The sequence below is a fragment of the Larus michahellis genome, chromosome 1 (assembly GCF_964199755.1).
Source record: "Larus michahellis chromosome 1, bLarMic1.1, whole genome shotgun sequence".
Taxonomy (NCBI): Eukaryota; Metazoa; Chordata; class Aves; order Charadriiformes; family Laridae; genus Larus; species Larus michahellis.
Window position 1 is genome coordinate 165,067,792 of NC_133896.1, and position 18,930 is coordinate 165,086,721.

The 18,930-nt window shown below is 43.5% G+C and overlaps 1 protein-coding gene across 19 annotated transcripts in view; it reads right to left on the minus strand.

Annotated features, from left to right (window-relative positions):
• Window positions 1-18,930, minus strand: part of MBNL2 (muscleblind like splicing regulator 2) — a 111,999-nt gene that overhangs the window by 55,262 nt on the left and 37,807 nt on the right. For 14 of the 19 annotated variants that reach the window (XM_074562751.1, XM_074562765.1, XM_074562791.1 and 11 more), the window contains exon 2: window positions 17,901-18,755. The exons of the other annotated variants lie outside the window; for them this stretch is intronic. In XM_074562751.1, coding sequence (XP_074418852.1) covers window positions 17,901-18,074 — 174 coding nt within the window. In that variant the 5' untranslated portion in view covers window positions 18,075-18,755. The remainder of the gene's footprint in view (window positions 1-17,900; window positions 18,756-18,930) is intronic. 19 annotated transcript variants of the gene reach the window in all.

Consider the following 18,930-nt stretch of genomic DNA (forward strand, 5'->3'; position numbering starts at 1 on the left):
AGACAGGGGGAAAGCCTGTTCCACTTAGTTGCCCAGGTAATGGAACAACCATTAAGGCAACATTCTGCAAACAGGCTGCACTTAGAAAGGTACAGAAAATTCAGGGACAGTGAAGTGCCCCATGAAAAAAAATGAAGGTTTATGACTGGCTTAGTTGGACACGGGAGCAGTCCCAGGAGAAGTCATCCATGGGGACATAGGCTGGAGGGGCTATAAAGTCACAGATGCAGAAACCAACCGCTTTGATTACACTGTTAAGCTTTGTATCTCCGGGACACCAGATCTCTGTTTTTCAGAAGCTTCAGATAAGCTAATGAAATGTGTCGATGACTCAAGCTCAGTTGGCAATGGGAAGAGAGAAGAATCAGAGTACGGCAGAAGATGATGACCTTGAAATCCGGAGAAGGAGAACAGTATGAAAGAACAAAGTATTTCTAGCCAGCTACACGAAGCCCCCCACATCAGTTCAGATACAGATAGGAAGGTATTTGGCTACAACCTGTGGATGGAGCTGACCACACCAAAGAAGAACATCATGGATGCTTTGATCAATCACTGACTGATGATGGAGATACCAGTGTAAACCGGGGAAAAGGCAATCACAGCCCCGAGGAATGTATCAAACAAGGATTGTCTATGAAAGGCAGCAAGCTCCTGTGGCAAGGCTGCTTCTCTCGCGGCGAATCTCTACTTGCAACGCTGTGCGTGCTTCTGGTCACCAACATTCGAATGAGATGGATTCAGCCTGGAGCAGGCACAGGCGAGGGCTGCCAAGGTGTCTCAAGAAAAGGAAAGCCCGTCTTACAGGCAGAGAAACAGAGCATGGTGGGGTTTTTTTTAGCTGAATAAAACAAAGACTGAGGGGGTTAGTATGCCTGTTTCCAGTGAATGTCCTGGGAGAATTTGGGGCGGCAGGGAAGGGTGGCGGGAAGGGGGAATGCCATTGCTTCAGCTGCAGAATAACAGTGGCCATTTGGCTGAATGGAGGTAAACCATCAGTGAATAAATCCACATTGGAAATGAGAAGAATGCACATGAGAAGTGAAGCTTTAGGGAAGTCTTCTGATGAAAGCAGAAAAAAGCCTTCCAAAAAAACCCACCCACGTTTAGCATGGAGATTGGTAAATAACTTTAGGGAGGAGGTGATGCAGCTGTCAATGATGGAAAACAGTACAGAAATCTCTGTCTTCTACAACTCCCTCGAAGCTGTCTTCCTAACCTGTCATTAATAAAATAGGTATCTGCTAATGTACAGGGAATGGTATCGGGAATTCAAGAAGCCCTTGCTCAATAGAGCGCTAATAAGCAAACCAATCGAGTGGGCTCAGGTTCCTCCTGGCTCAGCAAAGCTCTGAGCGTAGAGCACCGCAGGGGGATGCTTAAAGGAAAAGCTTTGCTGAGCTGCAGGCGAGGTGAAGGATACATATGTATATTAAAAAAAAAAAATAAATCACATATATAAAAATATATATATAATATCTATGATATCTATTAAGAATATAAAGAAACAATCAACCTCACTGGATTTTTGAGCTTCCAATTTCCCACCCAAGAGCTGCATTAGAGGTAAAAATTTAAACAGGCGAGGAAAGAGTGCATTTAGGTGTTACCATATATCTTTCAAGGGTCAGTTTTGATGACTAGAGAAAACCTCAACAAAAGAGCACACTTTCCCACTCAGAGGTTAACAGAGATTACATCAAGCTTCAGCAGACACCCTAGCATGAAAAGAAAAATACTGGTGCTTGACAGGTTTTGAGAATTTCTGGCATGCCTTATTTTTAAAAGGCCTGGAAATGAAGTCTCACTCCCTGCAGGAGCAGATGTTGGTCTCTTCCAGTGCAAATCAGCACTTGGAACCCATTCTCCGCACAGCCTTCACCGTAGTGCCGGGCTGTGGGTGCAGCTGCGAGGTGGCTAGGAGATGTCCCTCGCTCAAGGGGCTTCTCCTGTAACCTGCTTCCACTTTGGGGAGCCAAATTTATACATCTGGCCAACAGCTCAAACGGGAGAAACCCGACGTTTAGGTACTACATCTAGAGGACTTAAATTAATGACCTGTTTTTCCCCTGAGCATTGGATTCCAACTTAGACCTCAACCACCAAGCTGCTAGAGGTAGACAAAGGTCCTTCCATAATTTTGGGTATGAATCTCTTCTCTGAGCTGCAGAAGCAATCTACAGCGCTCTTAATTGTACTGCTTCACCCTAATCTGCCAGTTTTTTGGTGTCAGGAACCCATGGGCAAATTGCCATTGCACTGCAGAAGTGACCCTATGTCGAATGTACTTTGGATCCACTAACTGTAGTGCACAGCACATGCTAAATATTCCGTATCTATCTATCTGTATGAGATCTATGCATTCAGGGACTCCTAGGTGAATGATAAGTTGCGTTACAGGTGCAACCTCTCCCAGATATTTGAAAATTATATTCTTTTGGAAGAGTGAATATTGATAGGCATGCTCTGTATTTCCAAAACACTCTATAATTACCTAGAAATATGACCCAAAGAAGGGCTTGTGGCCATAAAAGTTTGTCAGGTTTTTTTCCGGCTATGTTAGCAGGTCTAATAGAAAGTATTGTCTCCCTACTAACCTTCAACAGCTTATTAATTTCTCCTACTTCTAAAAGAAAAAGAGAGTATAAGTTAAAAAAACCCCAACAGTTACATCCCCTTCACAAAGGGGAAAACAAAGACGTTAAACAACTTGCTTCAAATAACACAGCACATCATGTCAAAAGCCACCATTTAAATAAACATCTTCCAATATCCAAGGTTATCTACTTGTTATCTAATAGAGATCTGCTATACGATATGAGCAGTTACTATGACTTGTAGATCAAAGACAATATTTCAGCTCCAAACAGGCAGATACAAGTATTTTGCAAGCAGAGGTGTGCCTAAATATACATATAAAGATTCATATCTTCTGATTTACCACTCACTAATTTTAAGATTGGTATAAAAGAAAGCCATACCCATGGCAGATCTATAACTAAGAAAAGATTTCCAAATACTGTAATTTTTGTCAGATTTTTAGCAGAGGTCTGCGCTGCATCAGACAAATGCAGCCTTATAAAGAAAACAGAAAAAAAATACCACATTTAAGAAATTGTAATTAAATAAAATTTAAGCATGTCCCCTCCACATGCTTTGGGGGAGAGAAAGCATGTTAAAGTTCCAGTATTTATATTGATAAATTACGGTTATCTATTTAAACTGGAGTCTTTACTGCACACAGTATGCACATAAGAAATGCAAAGTCAAAAAAATCAGACTACTAAATTTAATTATGATCCTGCAGATGCCGCATCAGAAAGTTTTAGCCCTCCTTTCAGACCACTTAAGGTCTTTTTTCATTTTTCTTTGTCTATAGTTGCACAGCAAATTTTTATTCTGTATAATAACGCTGTTCTGCAAGCCAGTCTGAATTAAAGAGCCAGGCCAAGGAACGCGTGATACTGTCTGAACACCCTTGTGCCAACATTGTCCCTCCTGTACTCTCTATACCTGCTAGTTTTTATCACCATGCCAGAACAAAAGGAGTTTTGAGAGAAGGTTCCTTCATGTTACATGCAACAGCAGCACACCGTTCTACCCGCGACTTTCCCCTTTCTACGCGCTTGCTTTTTTCTTACAAGTGTCACTGAAAAATCAGCACGGCGTTTTCCAAACCGCGGTTGCCCTCTCTGTGGTCTCCTCCTGGCACCCGCAGCGATGCAGGGCACCAGTGCCTGCTACTGAGCTGTGCCACCTCCTTCCTCTGGGCTGCTCTGCTCGCACCTTGTTTCAAGCAATAAAGCAGTCTAAGATCACAACCATGCTGGGATCAACAAAACCTGTTAGGCATATCAGTTAATTAGCTTCTGTTGAACCGAACCAAAAATCAATTTGCCACCATTTCTCCACGGCGGCTACAGAGGCTATACATTTATTAACTTATTGCAACACTTTTCCATTTGATGCTTCTACATCTATATCAATAAGCAAACGCACTACGCAGAATTTGGCTGTGTGTACGGATACGTTAGGAATTATTTGACCTTTACTTGCGACTTAATTCGCCCATGATAACACTTCCCATTTCACATAAAAAAACTCGCTGGCTGCTTTCAGACCCCTGATTATCATGTGCGTTGCTGCCACGCACAGCTGATTTATAGCAAATCAAAGCACACCGAGATACAATTGACAGAGATCACAGCGGATCTTTTTGCAACATTCAGGACTGAAAGGCAAATAACTAATTAGAAAGAACAGCCTTATTCAATTACCTAATAATAAACTCCCCTGCTCATTAAACACATTACATATACTGTAACAGCTGGCATGCTGAAATACTTGATGAAGGAAAACCTGCTTATAGTATTGTTGGAGCTTTAGGGAAAGCTGGCTAAATCTGTTTTTTTTTTATAGTAGTACTTGTTTAAAAGATCATCTATGCATGGAACAGTGGAGGACTTAATTACATGGCAAAGATGTCAAGTCTGAGGGAAGAAAGACAGAGCAAACATCTCTTAGGCCAGCCCTGAGTAATGCCAAAGACCAGCTTATTCCTGCAACTGGGATACAGGAAGAACCTTGTGGGCTGCTGCCCTGAGAAGAAAATGAGATGCTAAGAGCTCAGGACAAGATGGCATATGGTTCTTACATAAAATGTGGTCACCACTGCTTCCAGGACATTTTTCATTTTTTTTTCATCAAGTGGCTATCTAAAGAAAAAATGCCTCAAGAAGCCTAGCAGCAGAGCTGATAGCTGCAAACTCCCTCCTTCCAGATGAGCTCCAACCATATACTCTAGAGAGTTACACCTTCTCTTGCTCTCTTTTAGTGCCTTTTATGATTTCTGTGGCATTTCTATACAATAGCTGGCTTCAGTGAGGGGTGTCACTGCTGACCTTCCTGCAATCTGCGATCCTTTCATTGCCTTGCACACCCATCTAAAACAGGACCTAAATGTGCATTCCTAATGGAAATTTCCTCCTCTGAAGAAGTAAAGGTAAGTACCAAGAACTCGGTAAGATAAATCTGCTATTTGAAAAGGTCGAAAAAGGAAAATATCATGAAAACTATGCTTAGCAAGCAAGTGGAGGCTAAAGGTAAGAGGCAATGATGGCAAGCAGTCCCCTGCAACAGCTGCTCCTCAGCACAAAGACTGGTAGCATCATTGAATAGGCATTGCTGCGAGCGCCGGCACAAATGAAGGTGGGGGTTTTACACATTTGATTCCAAATCCCTAAAGCCGGCTTCCTTGTGGTTAACTGAGAACCTCTTGTTTCATTTGAGAGGGCTTCTAGGTCTCTCCCTCTTCCTCCAGCTGACTATTTGGCTGCCTGTTTTTACAAAACTTGTAGGAACTTAATTATCCTCGAGACTATGATCTCTTTGTCAAATTCGGCTGAAACTGGCCAGTGGGTTCACAAGTTAGCGGGGCTGGAGGGAAAGAGAGGCAGCCTCACTGCACAAGCCTCATTTCTGCAAGAATCCAGGCTAAAAACAATTATAGCCAGAAGGTTCAATTAGAGAAAGAGAACTGTAGACTCTTCCTGCACTTCGAACACAAACCGGTTCATGCATACTAATCAGCTAACACTTCTCTTACTGAAGTAATGAGTTTTGCAGCAAATTAATATTTATATTGATTTATACTGAGGACTGTCACAGGCTAGAACTTCAGTGGCATCAACGTGTTCAGCATGAGGCACAAAATCCCCTTCATACCAACATCGTGATGTACAGATGCTCACGGGTGCAGTACCTCCATAGCTAACTCCACACACCTCCACCTCTGCACCCACAAACCCCATGCCTCCATTTTTAATAACACTGACATGGATTGTATGACCTGTGCTATGAAGCACAAGGCTAAGGCAAGGTGCATTTGGGGAGCAGCCTGTATTTTCATGACATATATTATTATCCACTACTTTAGAAAATTCACCATTAAGATACTCTTTGAAAAGCAAATACTTTTCCCCATTTTGCATCAGAAACCAACTACATGCATATTTGATGGCACTTGACATATGTTCACATCTGTGAATGAAGTAATGGAGAATTATATTTCAGGGGAATGGGGTTCCTTTGTTTTTACTTTCATGATTTTTCAAATGCATAGGCCATAGTCTCAGTAATTTTTAGCCTTAAAATCTTCACGAAGAGGTTGTTATAGTTGCTATTCAATTTAAATTTACAAAAGGTTGCCTATCTTTTTATGTTTAAATAGACTGAGTTCACTGTCGTAACACCCCTGTGCCTAGAAAGTCTTTTTTTCTTGTCATAGATAGCAAAAGACAAGCCCAGTTACATGGGGCACACCTATTTCAAATTAATGAGTTTACATTGGCTGTTAACATTACTAAAGGTGAACTATGAAAGTACATGCTGAAAATGTTCATCCCCTTTTTGATCTCCATGAGGGCATTTTTCTGCCACAGAAGATGGTTTCTTTTGGGTTTGGCCTATGCCCCAGCTTTCCTCTCAGCCAGGTCATGGCTGTGGCAAATGCACCATCCTCCTTTTTACTCAAAGCAGTTGACGTCAGAGTCTACAGTTAGTACAACAGCAAATGCCGCCTCCTGAGAAGGGCTTCACTCTGTTGCCATAGAGAAGTCAGCGGGACCATTTGGAGCACCCTGGGACATCCTGGACCTCTGCATAGTGCCAGCAGATATGACACGCTCCTCTGACATGTCACTGGAAAGCCATCAAGAGCGCTTCAGGGTACCTCAAATACTATCAGATGCCTCTGGGCAGCTGAATCAAGCCCAAAGACTCAGGTCCTACCCACAGCAAATAAATACATATTAATGTTAAAGTGATGGCCTAACCTAGAAAGTGATCTTAGAAAGAAAAGCATTGTATGTCTCCTGATTTTCATATGTTACATCTAGCTGAAAATGTTGTCTTGTGTGGAGTTTTTTACGTGGCTGCGCGTGGGGGCTGGGGGACTGCTTGACAACGGCCAGTGGGGCTTAGTCTAGCATTGAACAAACTGGGGTTTATTTTTTGTCTCACTGTGAATGAACACAGAAGGTCCCAGCAGCTCTGTTAGCTTCCCAATTACAGCTGTATTTTTCTTACAGCCACTGTGTTATCTTCACAGGGGCCACCAGACTGACGCTGAGTAAGCTGCTCTCCTGACAACGTGTAAGATGGTACACGAACCCGCTCAGTCAGAGATATAGCTTCACTGAGGAGTGCTCAACCCAAACTGAATTTCAAAAAAAACCTAAGTAAATTAGGTTTTTACAAAGTTTAAAAGATATCTGGCCTATGGCACACGCAGGTGAGGTGGCAGACGCACATGTGATGGTCTACCAGTCCAGGCCATCCACGTAGCTGCCATGGCGCTGCACACTATGGATCCCCTCTCGTTCAAGCAAGGGCTGAGAACTTGCAACACCTCATGAAGAAGGGTATGTCTACACTGCAGTGACGGCACCAAGCCATCTTTCAGTCAGGAGCGTGGCACCACACAGTGCCGTGTTGTGTGGCAATGTGTGAGCCTGCAGGGTTACAGCTGCCCACAGGGAGCAGGACAGCCCTGTCGTCCTCTTGGGCCCTCAAGTACACTCAAGGGTGTTACACCACAGCTGCTACATCTCTCATACGTTTTCATGCAGTTTTCCAATGATTGTCTGCTTCTTTCTTTTTACCGCTCAATGATTTGTCTTTCCATGCATTGGGGCGCTCTGACTTTTGGGGTGTTGTTCACAACGCTTTACCATACAGCTCACGGACAGAGCAGATGAGAAGCCAGATTCTGTTCCCCATTATTAATTTCTTCTTTGTTGTGGTCAAGACCTTGCAGGAATCTAATCCTGGGTGGCACACCATGTCCACAGCCACAAGAAACACATCAATGTGGAAGAAAACAGACACTTAAGATTTCCTCTTGAATTTCAGTTGTGGGATGGGTACCTCACAGCAGGCTTTCAACGATATGTTCCAACATCTCTAAAACCACAACAGCTTTCCTTTTTTTTTTGCAATGGGTTTCCAATACAATCCACCTCCTCAAAAACAAGGTGCCAGTCTTCATATGAGGAGATATGAGTTGGGAGAGGGGTATGGTTGTCAAACAGACTTGTGAATAAACCCCCCGATTCTTGTGGTGTTTGGTTTTTTAGATTTAAAATATCTTTCCAGTGCTGGAGATGACCTGGACTAACAGCAACACGGGTCTTGTCTCTGCTAGGCTTTTACATGAGGAAGCTCCTGCATCTGAACACAGCACTGTCTTGTATCAGTGATGCAGTCAAAGTCTAACAGCTTGGGAAGAACAGCTGACGCCTGAGCTGAGAGAAAGCTACACACACAGGGCCAAGGGGAAAAAAAGAGCCTGGAATGAAAGAGGAACCACCTGCCAGAAAAATAAAGGAGTAGGTGGGGAGACCTGGAGAGAGCAAGCCTGTGGGAACACTGACCTGAGTTAATAGGGAGCGTGGGGGAGGAGTGGGCAGCGAGCAATTGCTCTTGTGTTCAGAATCCTAGTGATGGGATGAGTCAGAGGCTCTGATTGAATTTTGCCTTCACTACACCCACAGACTGGTTATTATAAAGCTTAGGGGAGCACAGGTTGGTGCAGGAACAAAAACTACACTGTGAATCGGTAAGTTTATGAAGGAACCCCAAATGCCTGAAAACCTGGAGAGCATCTGCCAAACGCCGTGCCCTTCCACACAAGGTTTGCTGCAGTTCTAGCCAGTCTGCCTAGCTGCTCTTCTTCCTGTAATCAGACTTAGACTGATAACTGAGTGGCAGCTGCATCTGAGAAGAAGGGGTATGGCAGATTACGTGGGAACGCTCTTCGCGAGTCTCTGCTAGGAATTCTGGAAGCACAAGCTCCAGGAGTTAACTCAACCCAGCAAGACCACTGCCCAGGAACTACTAAAAGAGTAATGGGAGTGTCTTAGGACAGCACAACTCAGTGAACAAAAAAAGATGTATTTTATTAGAACTTTCAGTTACTGTTCTTTAACTGCTTTTTCTTTCAACTGATTCTGCTCCTAGTGCTCATCCCCCTCCCCAGGGGCCAGGCGACTTGCTCAGCAAGTTCTACCACACCAAGAATGACAGTGAAAGCTGCTGGGAAACACCTACTCATTCACATCAGGCAGTCGTAATGGGCCAACAGCGGCACAAGTTGTTTCAACAGGTCTCCCGCTTGTGAAAGCCATCTACTTTGATCAACGAGAGGCTTTGCCACGAATCGTGCTACTGGGAAAAAGGGCTTCCCATGCCCTTAGAGGGAAGGAGGGTCTGGGTAGCTCAGCAATCAGGTGTCCCACCACGCTCTCCTTTGAGAATGTAACTTACACCCAAGTTAAAACAAGATGCACAGGTTCAAAATCTGACAGGTCAGGTGGTGACAGGGGATACTAGTGACAGCCAGGACAGCTTTGTGCTCTCAGTGCTGCTGCTGAGAGACACAAACAAGGAGACAAAACAGGGCCTGGAGGAGACACCCAGCTTTTCTAACAGCCTACATAATGAACTTCAACTGGTTCAACTTCTCTGCTTTTCATAGTTTCAGTTTGAGGCAGAGACAGTGGCAGCAGGCTAGGACTTGCTCCTCTAAGTTGACTTGATGGCTAGTGGCCCTCTGCTGCAGGAGCCAGCCCTTGGCTCAGCCCTGGCAGCCTGCCCAGAAACCTGCCCCTGCACGCACCCACAAGTTAGATGCCATGAGTGGTGGGGCTGAGCTGCGCCTCCGGACTTTGCTCCGAAACAGAGGAGAAACATCCCTCGTGGGAGAGGGACAAATCCTAGCAAACGGCACAGCCCACTCTGCAGTGAGCAAACATCCACGGCTTCTTTTTTTCTTTTCTCCATTTATTTTTAAAAAAGCTAATTCATGTAACACAACAGTTAACGGGCTTATTTCAGTTTTGTTTGACACTTTCCTAACCAGTTTAAGCCAAGCTCATGGATTTTTAAGGATGTCTGCCCAGCAGTTCATCTGGTTGGTTTTTAACCCTACCTTTAGTTAAGCCAGAAGACCTGGCATGGAGACAGCTACGTGAGTAGACGGGAGGGAGGAAAACAGGAAAAATGAAGTGTTAAAGGAACTTGTGCATCCTGGGAGGACTACAGGAGACAACTAGAAAATAAAAATAGAGGGGTGTGCAGAAAAGAAACAAGAATGGGTGATTGACAATGCAGGGAATACTAAGAGTTCCAACTCAGAGATAAGAGGGGGATCTTCAGAAAGAGATTCTCCTTTCTTAAACCCCATTGTCTCTATTTATGCTAGATTTTGCTGCCTAAATTAATAGTTTCATCTTACATTTAATGCAGTTCTTCCCTTTCCTTTGGATCAGCTCAAACAAGTTGCATGGCTGCACGATCACTTGAGCAGAAATAAAAAAGGGGAGCCAGGTGTGATCGGGCACAGGACTGGATTTAACCACCTCTTTTTAGAAGCAGGTTGCGTATAAGGTGAAGTATAGTCTCCGGTAACAGGGTGGCATAATTTCATGCAACATCTGACCTCTTGCACTTTATTCTGAGGCACAAAATTCCCATAGCCTGAAAAAAAAGGGGCCTTCAGGAGGCATATGTGTCCCGGAATAGTATTTTCAAGGAATAGATCTAAACCAATGAGTTTTCTCTCATGAAATTTCCTTTGAACTCACTGTGGAGAAACATGGCCCTTCCAGAGAGAATTCCAGAGAAAACCACCTAGATTTATGCTCAGGAGAAATTCACTTCTAGTTTTCCAATACAAGAACTGGGGGCATCTGTGAGATGAGGAGGTTTGAAATGAACAACAGAAGTTTGTTTCCACGCTGTGTGTGATGAAGTTGTGGAAGTCCTTGCTGCGGCACAGTGGGGGTGCTGAAGGTGTACATGGTTCAAAGAGCAGCGGGGCAAACGCAGGGAAAAGACCTTCACTGAGATATATTAAGTACAACCATATCATCCCTGGCACTCAATGTCGCTGAGCAGCACATCACTAGGAGCTAGGAGAGCACTCCAGGAAGCCATCGCATGTTTGCACACCGCTTTCTAAATATCCACTACTGGCCATTACTGGGTCACTGGGCTAAATGGAGCTTTGGTTTGACCCAGGGTGGCCACTACTATTCTGAATACAGAGGGAGCCTACGGAGTTAATTCACAATCATCTAAAACTGGATTTGATTGACACTTTCTCTTCGTGCCCACACTTTCACAGAATCATAGAATAGTTGGGTTGGAAAGGACCTCAAAGATCATCTAGTTCCAACCCTCCTGCCATGGGCAGGAACCCCTTCCACTAGATCCGGCTGCTCAAAGCCCCATCCAGCCTGGTCATGAACACTTCTGGGGATGGGGCAGCCACAGCTTCTCCAGGCAACCCGTTCCAGTGCCTCACCACCCTCACAGTACAGAATTTCTTCCTGATATCTAATCTAAATCTACCCCCTTTCAGTTTAAAACTGTTACCCCTCATCCTATCACTCCACTCCCTGATAAAGAGTCCCTCCCCATCTCTCCTGTAGGCCCCCTTCGGATACTGCAAGGCCGCTATAAGATCTCCCTGGAGCCTTCTCTTCTCCAGGCTGAACAACCCCAACTCTCTCAGCCTGTCCTCATAGCAGAGGTGCTCCAGCCCTCTCATCATCTTTGTGGTCCTCCTCTGGACACTTTGCAGCAACTCTGTTCTCAGACTACCTGTAATTTATTGGACTTTTTAAAATTAAAAACAGAGGTAGATGAAAAAGAAGAGATGTGACCAAACCCGTTGCATTGCAGGAAGAGGGAGCTCTGGATTCTGCATCGCCCACCTGGAAGGTTTCAGCCTGCAACTTCCACGTCCCCAGAGCCCACAGCTACTGAAAGGGGCAGCCAATTCCCCTATCATGCTGAAATTAGGTCACTGTGCAGCAAAGCAGGCAAAATTCACGGGCCCAGAAGGAATATGCCATCCTGTCACCCAGGAGAAATGAGTTTGCCCGTTTCAAACATTCTTCCCCACCAGCTGTAGGCACAGCCCTTGAACTCACCTTGTCTTTGGACGGTGTCACACCACATAACTGGGTGACAGGCAGAAATTCAGACAGCTAGGATATTATAAACACCCATTTAAATGCTTTCTAGTATAGACAAAATTAGCCAACCCCCTCTGTGTATGGTGCTCATCTACAGTCTGTCCAGACTGCCTCACCTGCCAAGTGAGAGCAGGTATCACCTACTTCAACATGTGAGAGGATCCCGAGTCCTTGACATTTGTAAAACATTTAGAGACCCACAAAATAATTGCAGGAAGGCAAATGACTACCTACTGCATCCCAGCTCTGAGCTCACTTTCTTACAAACAGCCTGCTCATTTTACAAAACCTTTTTTTTTTCCTGCCTTTTTCTAAATAAAGCCGAGTCCATCGTAAACAGATTCTTTTCAGTTCCAGATATTTCAACAAAGTGGATGTTCCTAAAATTTCTTTTTTTCCTGGAACCCTTTAAACTTGGTAAACAGGTCTCTGTGTACAGCTTTCAATTACCTTTTATTCTGTGGTGCCAAATGAGACCAGATAGGCATATTCTTAAAAGGCTTTCATGAAAATGCAAATGAACAGTTCACACTAGTCTGTTGGCTCAATAGATAGAACAGTTCGAAGTGTTTAGACACTAGTAAATAGAAAAAAAATACAGAAAAAGCCATCTGTAGCCCTAAAGAAGCTTTCGTTTTCTTGTTATCACCATAAAACTTGCAATGACAGTATCTTCAAGATACTTCCTCTGTTATCTGTATTAGCTTAGACAACATATCCTTCTAGTAGCTGACCTGCAGAAAGGGTATAAATCTGAGCCAAGAGAAATAAGACCAGAATTTAAAACACAGACTTGCCTGCGAACATGAGAGTCAACTCCCACTAAAACACACACAATGATATTTTCTTATCTGCCAAGCTTTTCCCTTCTCCCCCTCCTAAACATCACCATTCATTTTAATCTGGGTATTCAGCTTAAATACAGCAAAGAGTTGCATGTTGTTCTTGTTCATATACATTACATTATATATTAGTATTCCTTTGAAAGGATTTTGTTCTTTACTACTACCAGGACAGGAAAGCCTTGAAAACAGGTTTTCTTACAGTGTCCAACGTGGAGGGATCTAAATGTGATATATTAAGTGTTATATATCCAGGTTCTTCACTTTTAAATTAAGCTACTTGAACCCAGTGACAAGCATAAAAATATAAACAGAGAACCTCCTGAAATTCAAACTTTCCACTTAGACAGGCCTCTTCACAGACCCTTCCCACAGCAAGAACTCTGCAGTATTCAAAGGGGACCCTGTAAGGGCTCCAAAAATGCTTTGGGAGGGTTTAAGGCAGCAGATGAGGGTCCAGCTCTGGCAGTGCTTCCTCAGAATCCTTCATTTGCCCACCCACTGGCAGGGCTCTGGGCCCTGCCATGGAAGTACCCCTTCATTCACCTCAGGCGTGGTCAACCAGATTAGCTCAGAGACACTGTCATCCTCCCATTAAGATCACCAAGGGCACTTGCCCAGTACAGTTTTGGGTGTGCCCACTTGGCCGCACTGGCTGGCCAACTCACTGGGGGCTTCTGCTGGAAGGAGCCCCATTGCTGGACATGGTGCTATGACCAGCTAACAGGCGTGCATCTGGCTGACTGCTGCACCCATCATCCATCGAGTGCATATCTACACTCTCCTAACTCCCACAAAATGCCCTGTTCAGAACAGACCAGGCTCTGTCCTTCACCAAAGAGCAAGAAACAAATGTTGAGCCGCATCTCAGAAGCCCAATGCGGCAGAACCTGGCTTGAAATCAGCAAGTTTCTGGCCTGAATCTGAACCAGGCTCATTAGTCTTCAGCTATTTCTGTCTAGCCTGGAGCATCTCACAGATGAAGGATATTCAGAGCCCAGACAGTCTTCAACAGTGAGCATTTTGGATCATCTAAACTGTAATCAGTCCAATGGGTTGCTGTTGCAACTTTTGCTGGGTTTAAAGTCAAGTATTGCAAGGACAGGTATTCAGAGCCAAAAATCCCTTTTGAGTTAAAAGCAAACAGGGTCCGTTAAATTCTGTTGACCTTTTACTTGGAAACAACAGTCCAACAAACATACTTCTTTAATACACGAAAATTTGGATTCTGATGCAATGATGTTACCGCAGAAGCCAGGCCTAAGGCCACAGCACTATCACTGGCAGAAGTGACCCAGCACTTCTGCTGGTGCCACACAGCTCCTCTCCCTTGTGTCAGCAGCAACTACAACTTTGGTTTAACCACAATCCATTTCCTAACCCAGTGCACCACACAACCACAAAGATGGCAGTGGGAGCACAAAAGAGGATGTGGCACAGCGTGGTGGCAGGGATTATTTCCTTGAGTCTCAATGCCAGCTTTTGCTAGTTTAGAACAACCCTGAGGCTACAGGCAACTCAGCATGGAGATGCTTCTGGTCAAACAATCACAGAATAGTTGAAGTTGGAAGGGACCTCTGGAGGTCATCCAGTCCAAGCCCCTGCTCAAGCAGGGCCACATAGAGCTGACTGACCAAGGGCCATGTCCAGACAGCTTTTGAATATTCCAAGGATGTAGACTCCACAACCCTCCTGGGCAACCTGCCAGTGCTTGGTCACCCTCACTGTGAATGAGTGTTTCATGATGTTCAGAGAGAACCTCTCATGTTTCAGTGTCTGCCTATTGCCTCTGGTCCTGTGGCACCACTGAGCAGAGCCTGGCTGTGTCCTCTTTGCACCCTTCCTTCAGGCATTTATATACATTGACGAGATTCCCCCCTAAGCCTTCTCTTCTCCAGGCTGAACAGCCCCAGCTGTCTCAGCCTCTCCTCACAGGAGAGATGCTCCAGTCCCTTCATCATCTTTGTGGTCCTTTGCTGGACTCTCTCCAGTAGTTCCGTACTGGTGCTTTGACAGTCCGACCCACCTGGCAGATACTGATACCATGCTCGTTTGTCTACCCTGGAAATCTGGAAAAAAGGCAGCATACAGGAGAGCGCATGCCCCTTCCCCAAACAGGGGCTCTTCTGATCAATCAGCGGGTAAAGGAGAGCCTGTTTCACAGTGCTGTATCTTGTGTTTGACTGACTTCTTAGAGAGCAGCTGTAACTACCAGGCACCACCTAAATGTAACACATACCTCAATCTGAGACTAAAAAAATCCTCTGTCTTCTCTGGGTAGGAAGATGTTTATTCAAAGAGACTCAACGTACGTGCTATAATTTATTTTTACAGCAGGTACACCAAACCAAGACAGTTAAATCGCTAAGTCTCCAAAGCTCTGGATATTATGTAAATAAACTCTAAATAATTGCCTGCATTAAACTGTGGTTCAGTGTTCAGCAAGAAAAACAGCTCTTGTTTTTTTTTCTTTTTAATTAAATTATGATTTTATCTATAATTCTAGACTCTCCTGTTTGTTTATTTACATGAAACATTATTCTGCTTGTTGAGTGACAAAGCCTTACTCTGAAACTGTACGATTAATACCAGTATTTCCGAAAGCTAAGCATCAAATAGATTTATGTGCCTAACGACATAAGTCCCTCAACGGGCAGTATAAGCAAACTGAGCTAACTAGGCACATTCTTGCCGTACATACAGCAATCTGCAAACGCTATTCTGAATAACAGAGATAATGTCTGCGAGGATACCAGTTGATACAGCTGAGAGCCATGCACTTGCAACGATCCCTAAAGGTTTTTTATGCAGTGAAGGGTCAGGCAGCACACCAAAACGCATGGCTCCGACCCACGATTGGCGATGAGGAGCTGTGGCAATTGAAGATGTTATTGTCCCTTTCTTGAATCCCTGCAGCAGTGTCGGTGGGAAGAAACCCATACCTCCACCTCTGCTGCTTCAGGCCACACTTTGGTTTCTTGGTATAATTCCATCTTTACTGGCAATTTAACCTAACAGACTCAAATAGAAAACGCAAGACAGGAGGCCCAGGAACATGCTCCCTTACACCAGCTGGTAAGAGGGTGATGTCGGGCAGTGGGACAGAGCAGCACCTCTTCAGCCACAAGATCTGGGCTGCAGCAAGCTGGCTCCTCCAAGCAGATGCCTTCCCGCACTAGGACAAAACATGCCTGCTTGCTTTGACTACACTTTTTACATGGTTTTAGACTTCTCTCCACTGAGCAATGATGCTGGTTGTCAGTAAGTTATCCACAGCGATCCCTCAGGATTTCCCTTCACGGTATTATTAGCTTAGGCTGTGACTCCAGTTTTAATTCACAGGCAATAACCACCCCTGCACAAAAGTGTCCATCTCAAATAGCTGGCACCTCTGCTGCGAGCTCCCTGTGCTGCCAGGGAGAGTGATGCTGTCCTCAGGCTGCGAGGACAGGCACATTGATGCTTTGGCTGAGGTGATGTGGTGGCAGCACCTCTTGTGCTGCAAACCCACCACCCTGCCAGGCCGGAGGTGACCAAGCCCTGCCGCTTCCCTCCAGCCGCCCAGCCACAGCCCCAAGTCTTTACAATGGTTAAAAATTGTATTAAAAAAACCCCAAACTTCTATTGACTTTCTTAATTTTTGCAAAAGCTACTTACTGCTCATTTGCTGCAGATGCTAGCCTGCCCATTTAAAAAAAATTATCCCATTGGCAAGCAACCGACATATGAGAAACTCTACAAGGAAGCTGTTACAGTTTATCGTGCAGTAATCCGTGGATTAAGGTCATTAATAGCACTCGATGACATACTGTGATGACTCCAAAGGTCCTGTTCTGGCTTGTAGAGTATATAGAATGTAACTCCCTCACAAACATTTCCCCTGAGTTACTTTCTTCTAAATCTTCAAAAGAAGAGAAGAAACAAGAAAACCCAGAGGAAAGATGCCTAGCACAATATCTTGCATTGCACCAAGGAAAAAAAAAAAGAAAAAAAGAAAGAAGAGAGTATAATGAAAATAAATTAATGTTTTCAAACAACACTAAATTTTCTTCTTATTCACACTGATGTTTCCACATTAAGAGAGTTGGTGAGTAACCAAAATCTTGATCTACGGAGCTAAATTTAAAAAGCAAGCCAAGACATTCTCCCATGCTCAACCAAGCCACAACTAAAACTTTCAAAATAAAATCTGTAACGCTCAATTTTTTCCTTTAATTATTTCTATGAAATAAGCTTTTTCTTTCTGTTGACATGAGAACACAAATGTATCATCATAGAAAACACTGTGTACTCCCCAAATCCCACGGGGTCATTAAACTTCTTTTATGCAGTACACGAAGTATTTCCACAGAACTTTTAAAATAGTTTTCTAAAGCGTGCCTGATGTCATTAGCACGTCAGAAGTTGATGGCCTAACAACATAATTGCTAAATATCCTCCAAAGGAGAGAATCCCTTCACTCTGTTCTAAACTTATGCTGTTACCTGCACTATCCATACATGTAATTTAATTAATTTTCTGACAGTCCCCAATATCAAGGGTAAACAACCTGTTACGGTGTCAAAATTGACGTAATGGACAGACTTCTTACTTCTGTTGATTTAAATGAAAGAATCTGCACTCTTTCCGTATGATTTGTTTCATCGTAGGACTCTGGTAATGGCCTAGTATTGTGCCACCATGTATTTTCATTTGCCATGAAACAATAACAATTCATAAAATGTAGTCGGGAGAATACAATTGTCCCACCAGCTGTAAGCAGTCCCATATCCCAGAGTCATATGCAATTTTTGTAAACAACATACTGACAAAGGAAAAGAAAATCCTTAGAAAGAAATCTTTGCAAAGTTTCAATAAATAGAAGTTATGACAAATAACATCTGTATTTATACACATCTTACCAAAAACAGATCACTTTCTGATTAACCTGGTTTAGTTGTAACTCATCATTTCACATTTTACTTTCAGTACAATGTAGCAGCATTTTCACTACACATGCAATTTTTTTTTTCCTTACCTTTAAGGAATCAAAGCAGGCAATTACTCTTCCATTTTCAACCTGGCAACTTTTAGGGGGGTGTGCAAATTTGCATTCTTCATCAGAGCGTGAACAAGTTCCCCTCTGAAATTGCCTGCACACTTCTAATGTTAGCCATTTTGTATCTCTTACAGGAGCAACATTCAAAGCCATGATGAAAAGCTGTTTTCGAACTTGAAAATTGTGGTCAAATGAATTATGCCAAAGAAATGTCCAAAACTAATAATGAAGGGAAGGGAGAGAAAAAGAAAGAAACGAAAACCACCACAAAAAAAAAAAAAATTAATTTCAATTCCAATTGAAATGAAAGTTTAAAAAAAAAAAAGTGGAGGATGATTAACGATGTCCAACGCACACAAAGCAGAATAAACAGAGAAAGTTTATCAGCAAGCAGTCACTCATCAATCATTAAGTCCCACTTGTAGACTGTTGGCTGGGAAAAACCATGCTCAGTCGCATTTCTGTCTGTAAAACATGTGGGCCAGTTGATTGTATCACGGATGCACCAGTTTTAAGCCAAGGTCCTTCAATGCAATGGCACTCCTTGATAGAATGTTAATTCTCCGATGGTTGCTTGCTGGTATTGATTACACAAGAGAAGCAATGCAGTCATTTGTTCATGTCCCAGGAATAATAATTATTATTATTCTTCCTCTTTTTCTGCTTTCAGTTTCCCATCAACTAATTGGCAAATGGAGATGCTGAGGTATGTTCCGCCAGGTGTAAGATGAAGGCAATGTCTGGCTGGCAAAGACAGGATTTTGAGAACACGGGCGTAGTAGCAGTCCTCGCTCATAAAAGTGACTTGGCAAAGGCACTTTTTAAGTCACTGACCTGACAAAACAAATACGGTATCAGTTCACATGCAACTCATTCAAATCAACATTACGAAACCTATCATCATTTTTTATCAGATATTATAAACATACTGCCAATGCGCACTTGTATTTCTTTTTTCCAAACAAAATCAGCCTCCCTTGTGAAGTTACGTGTGACAAGGGAATAACCA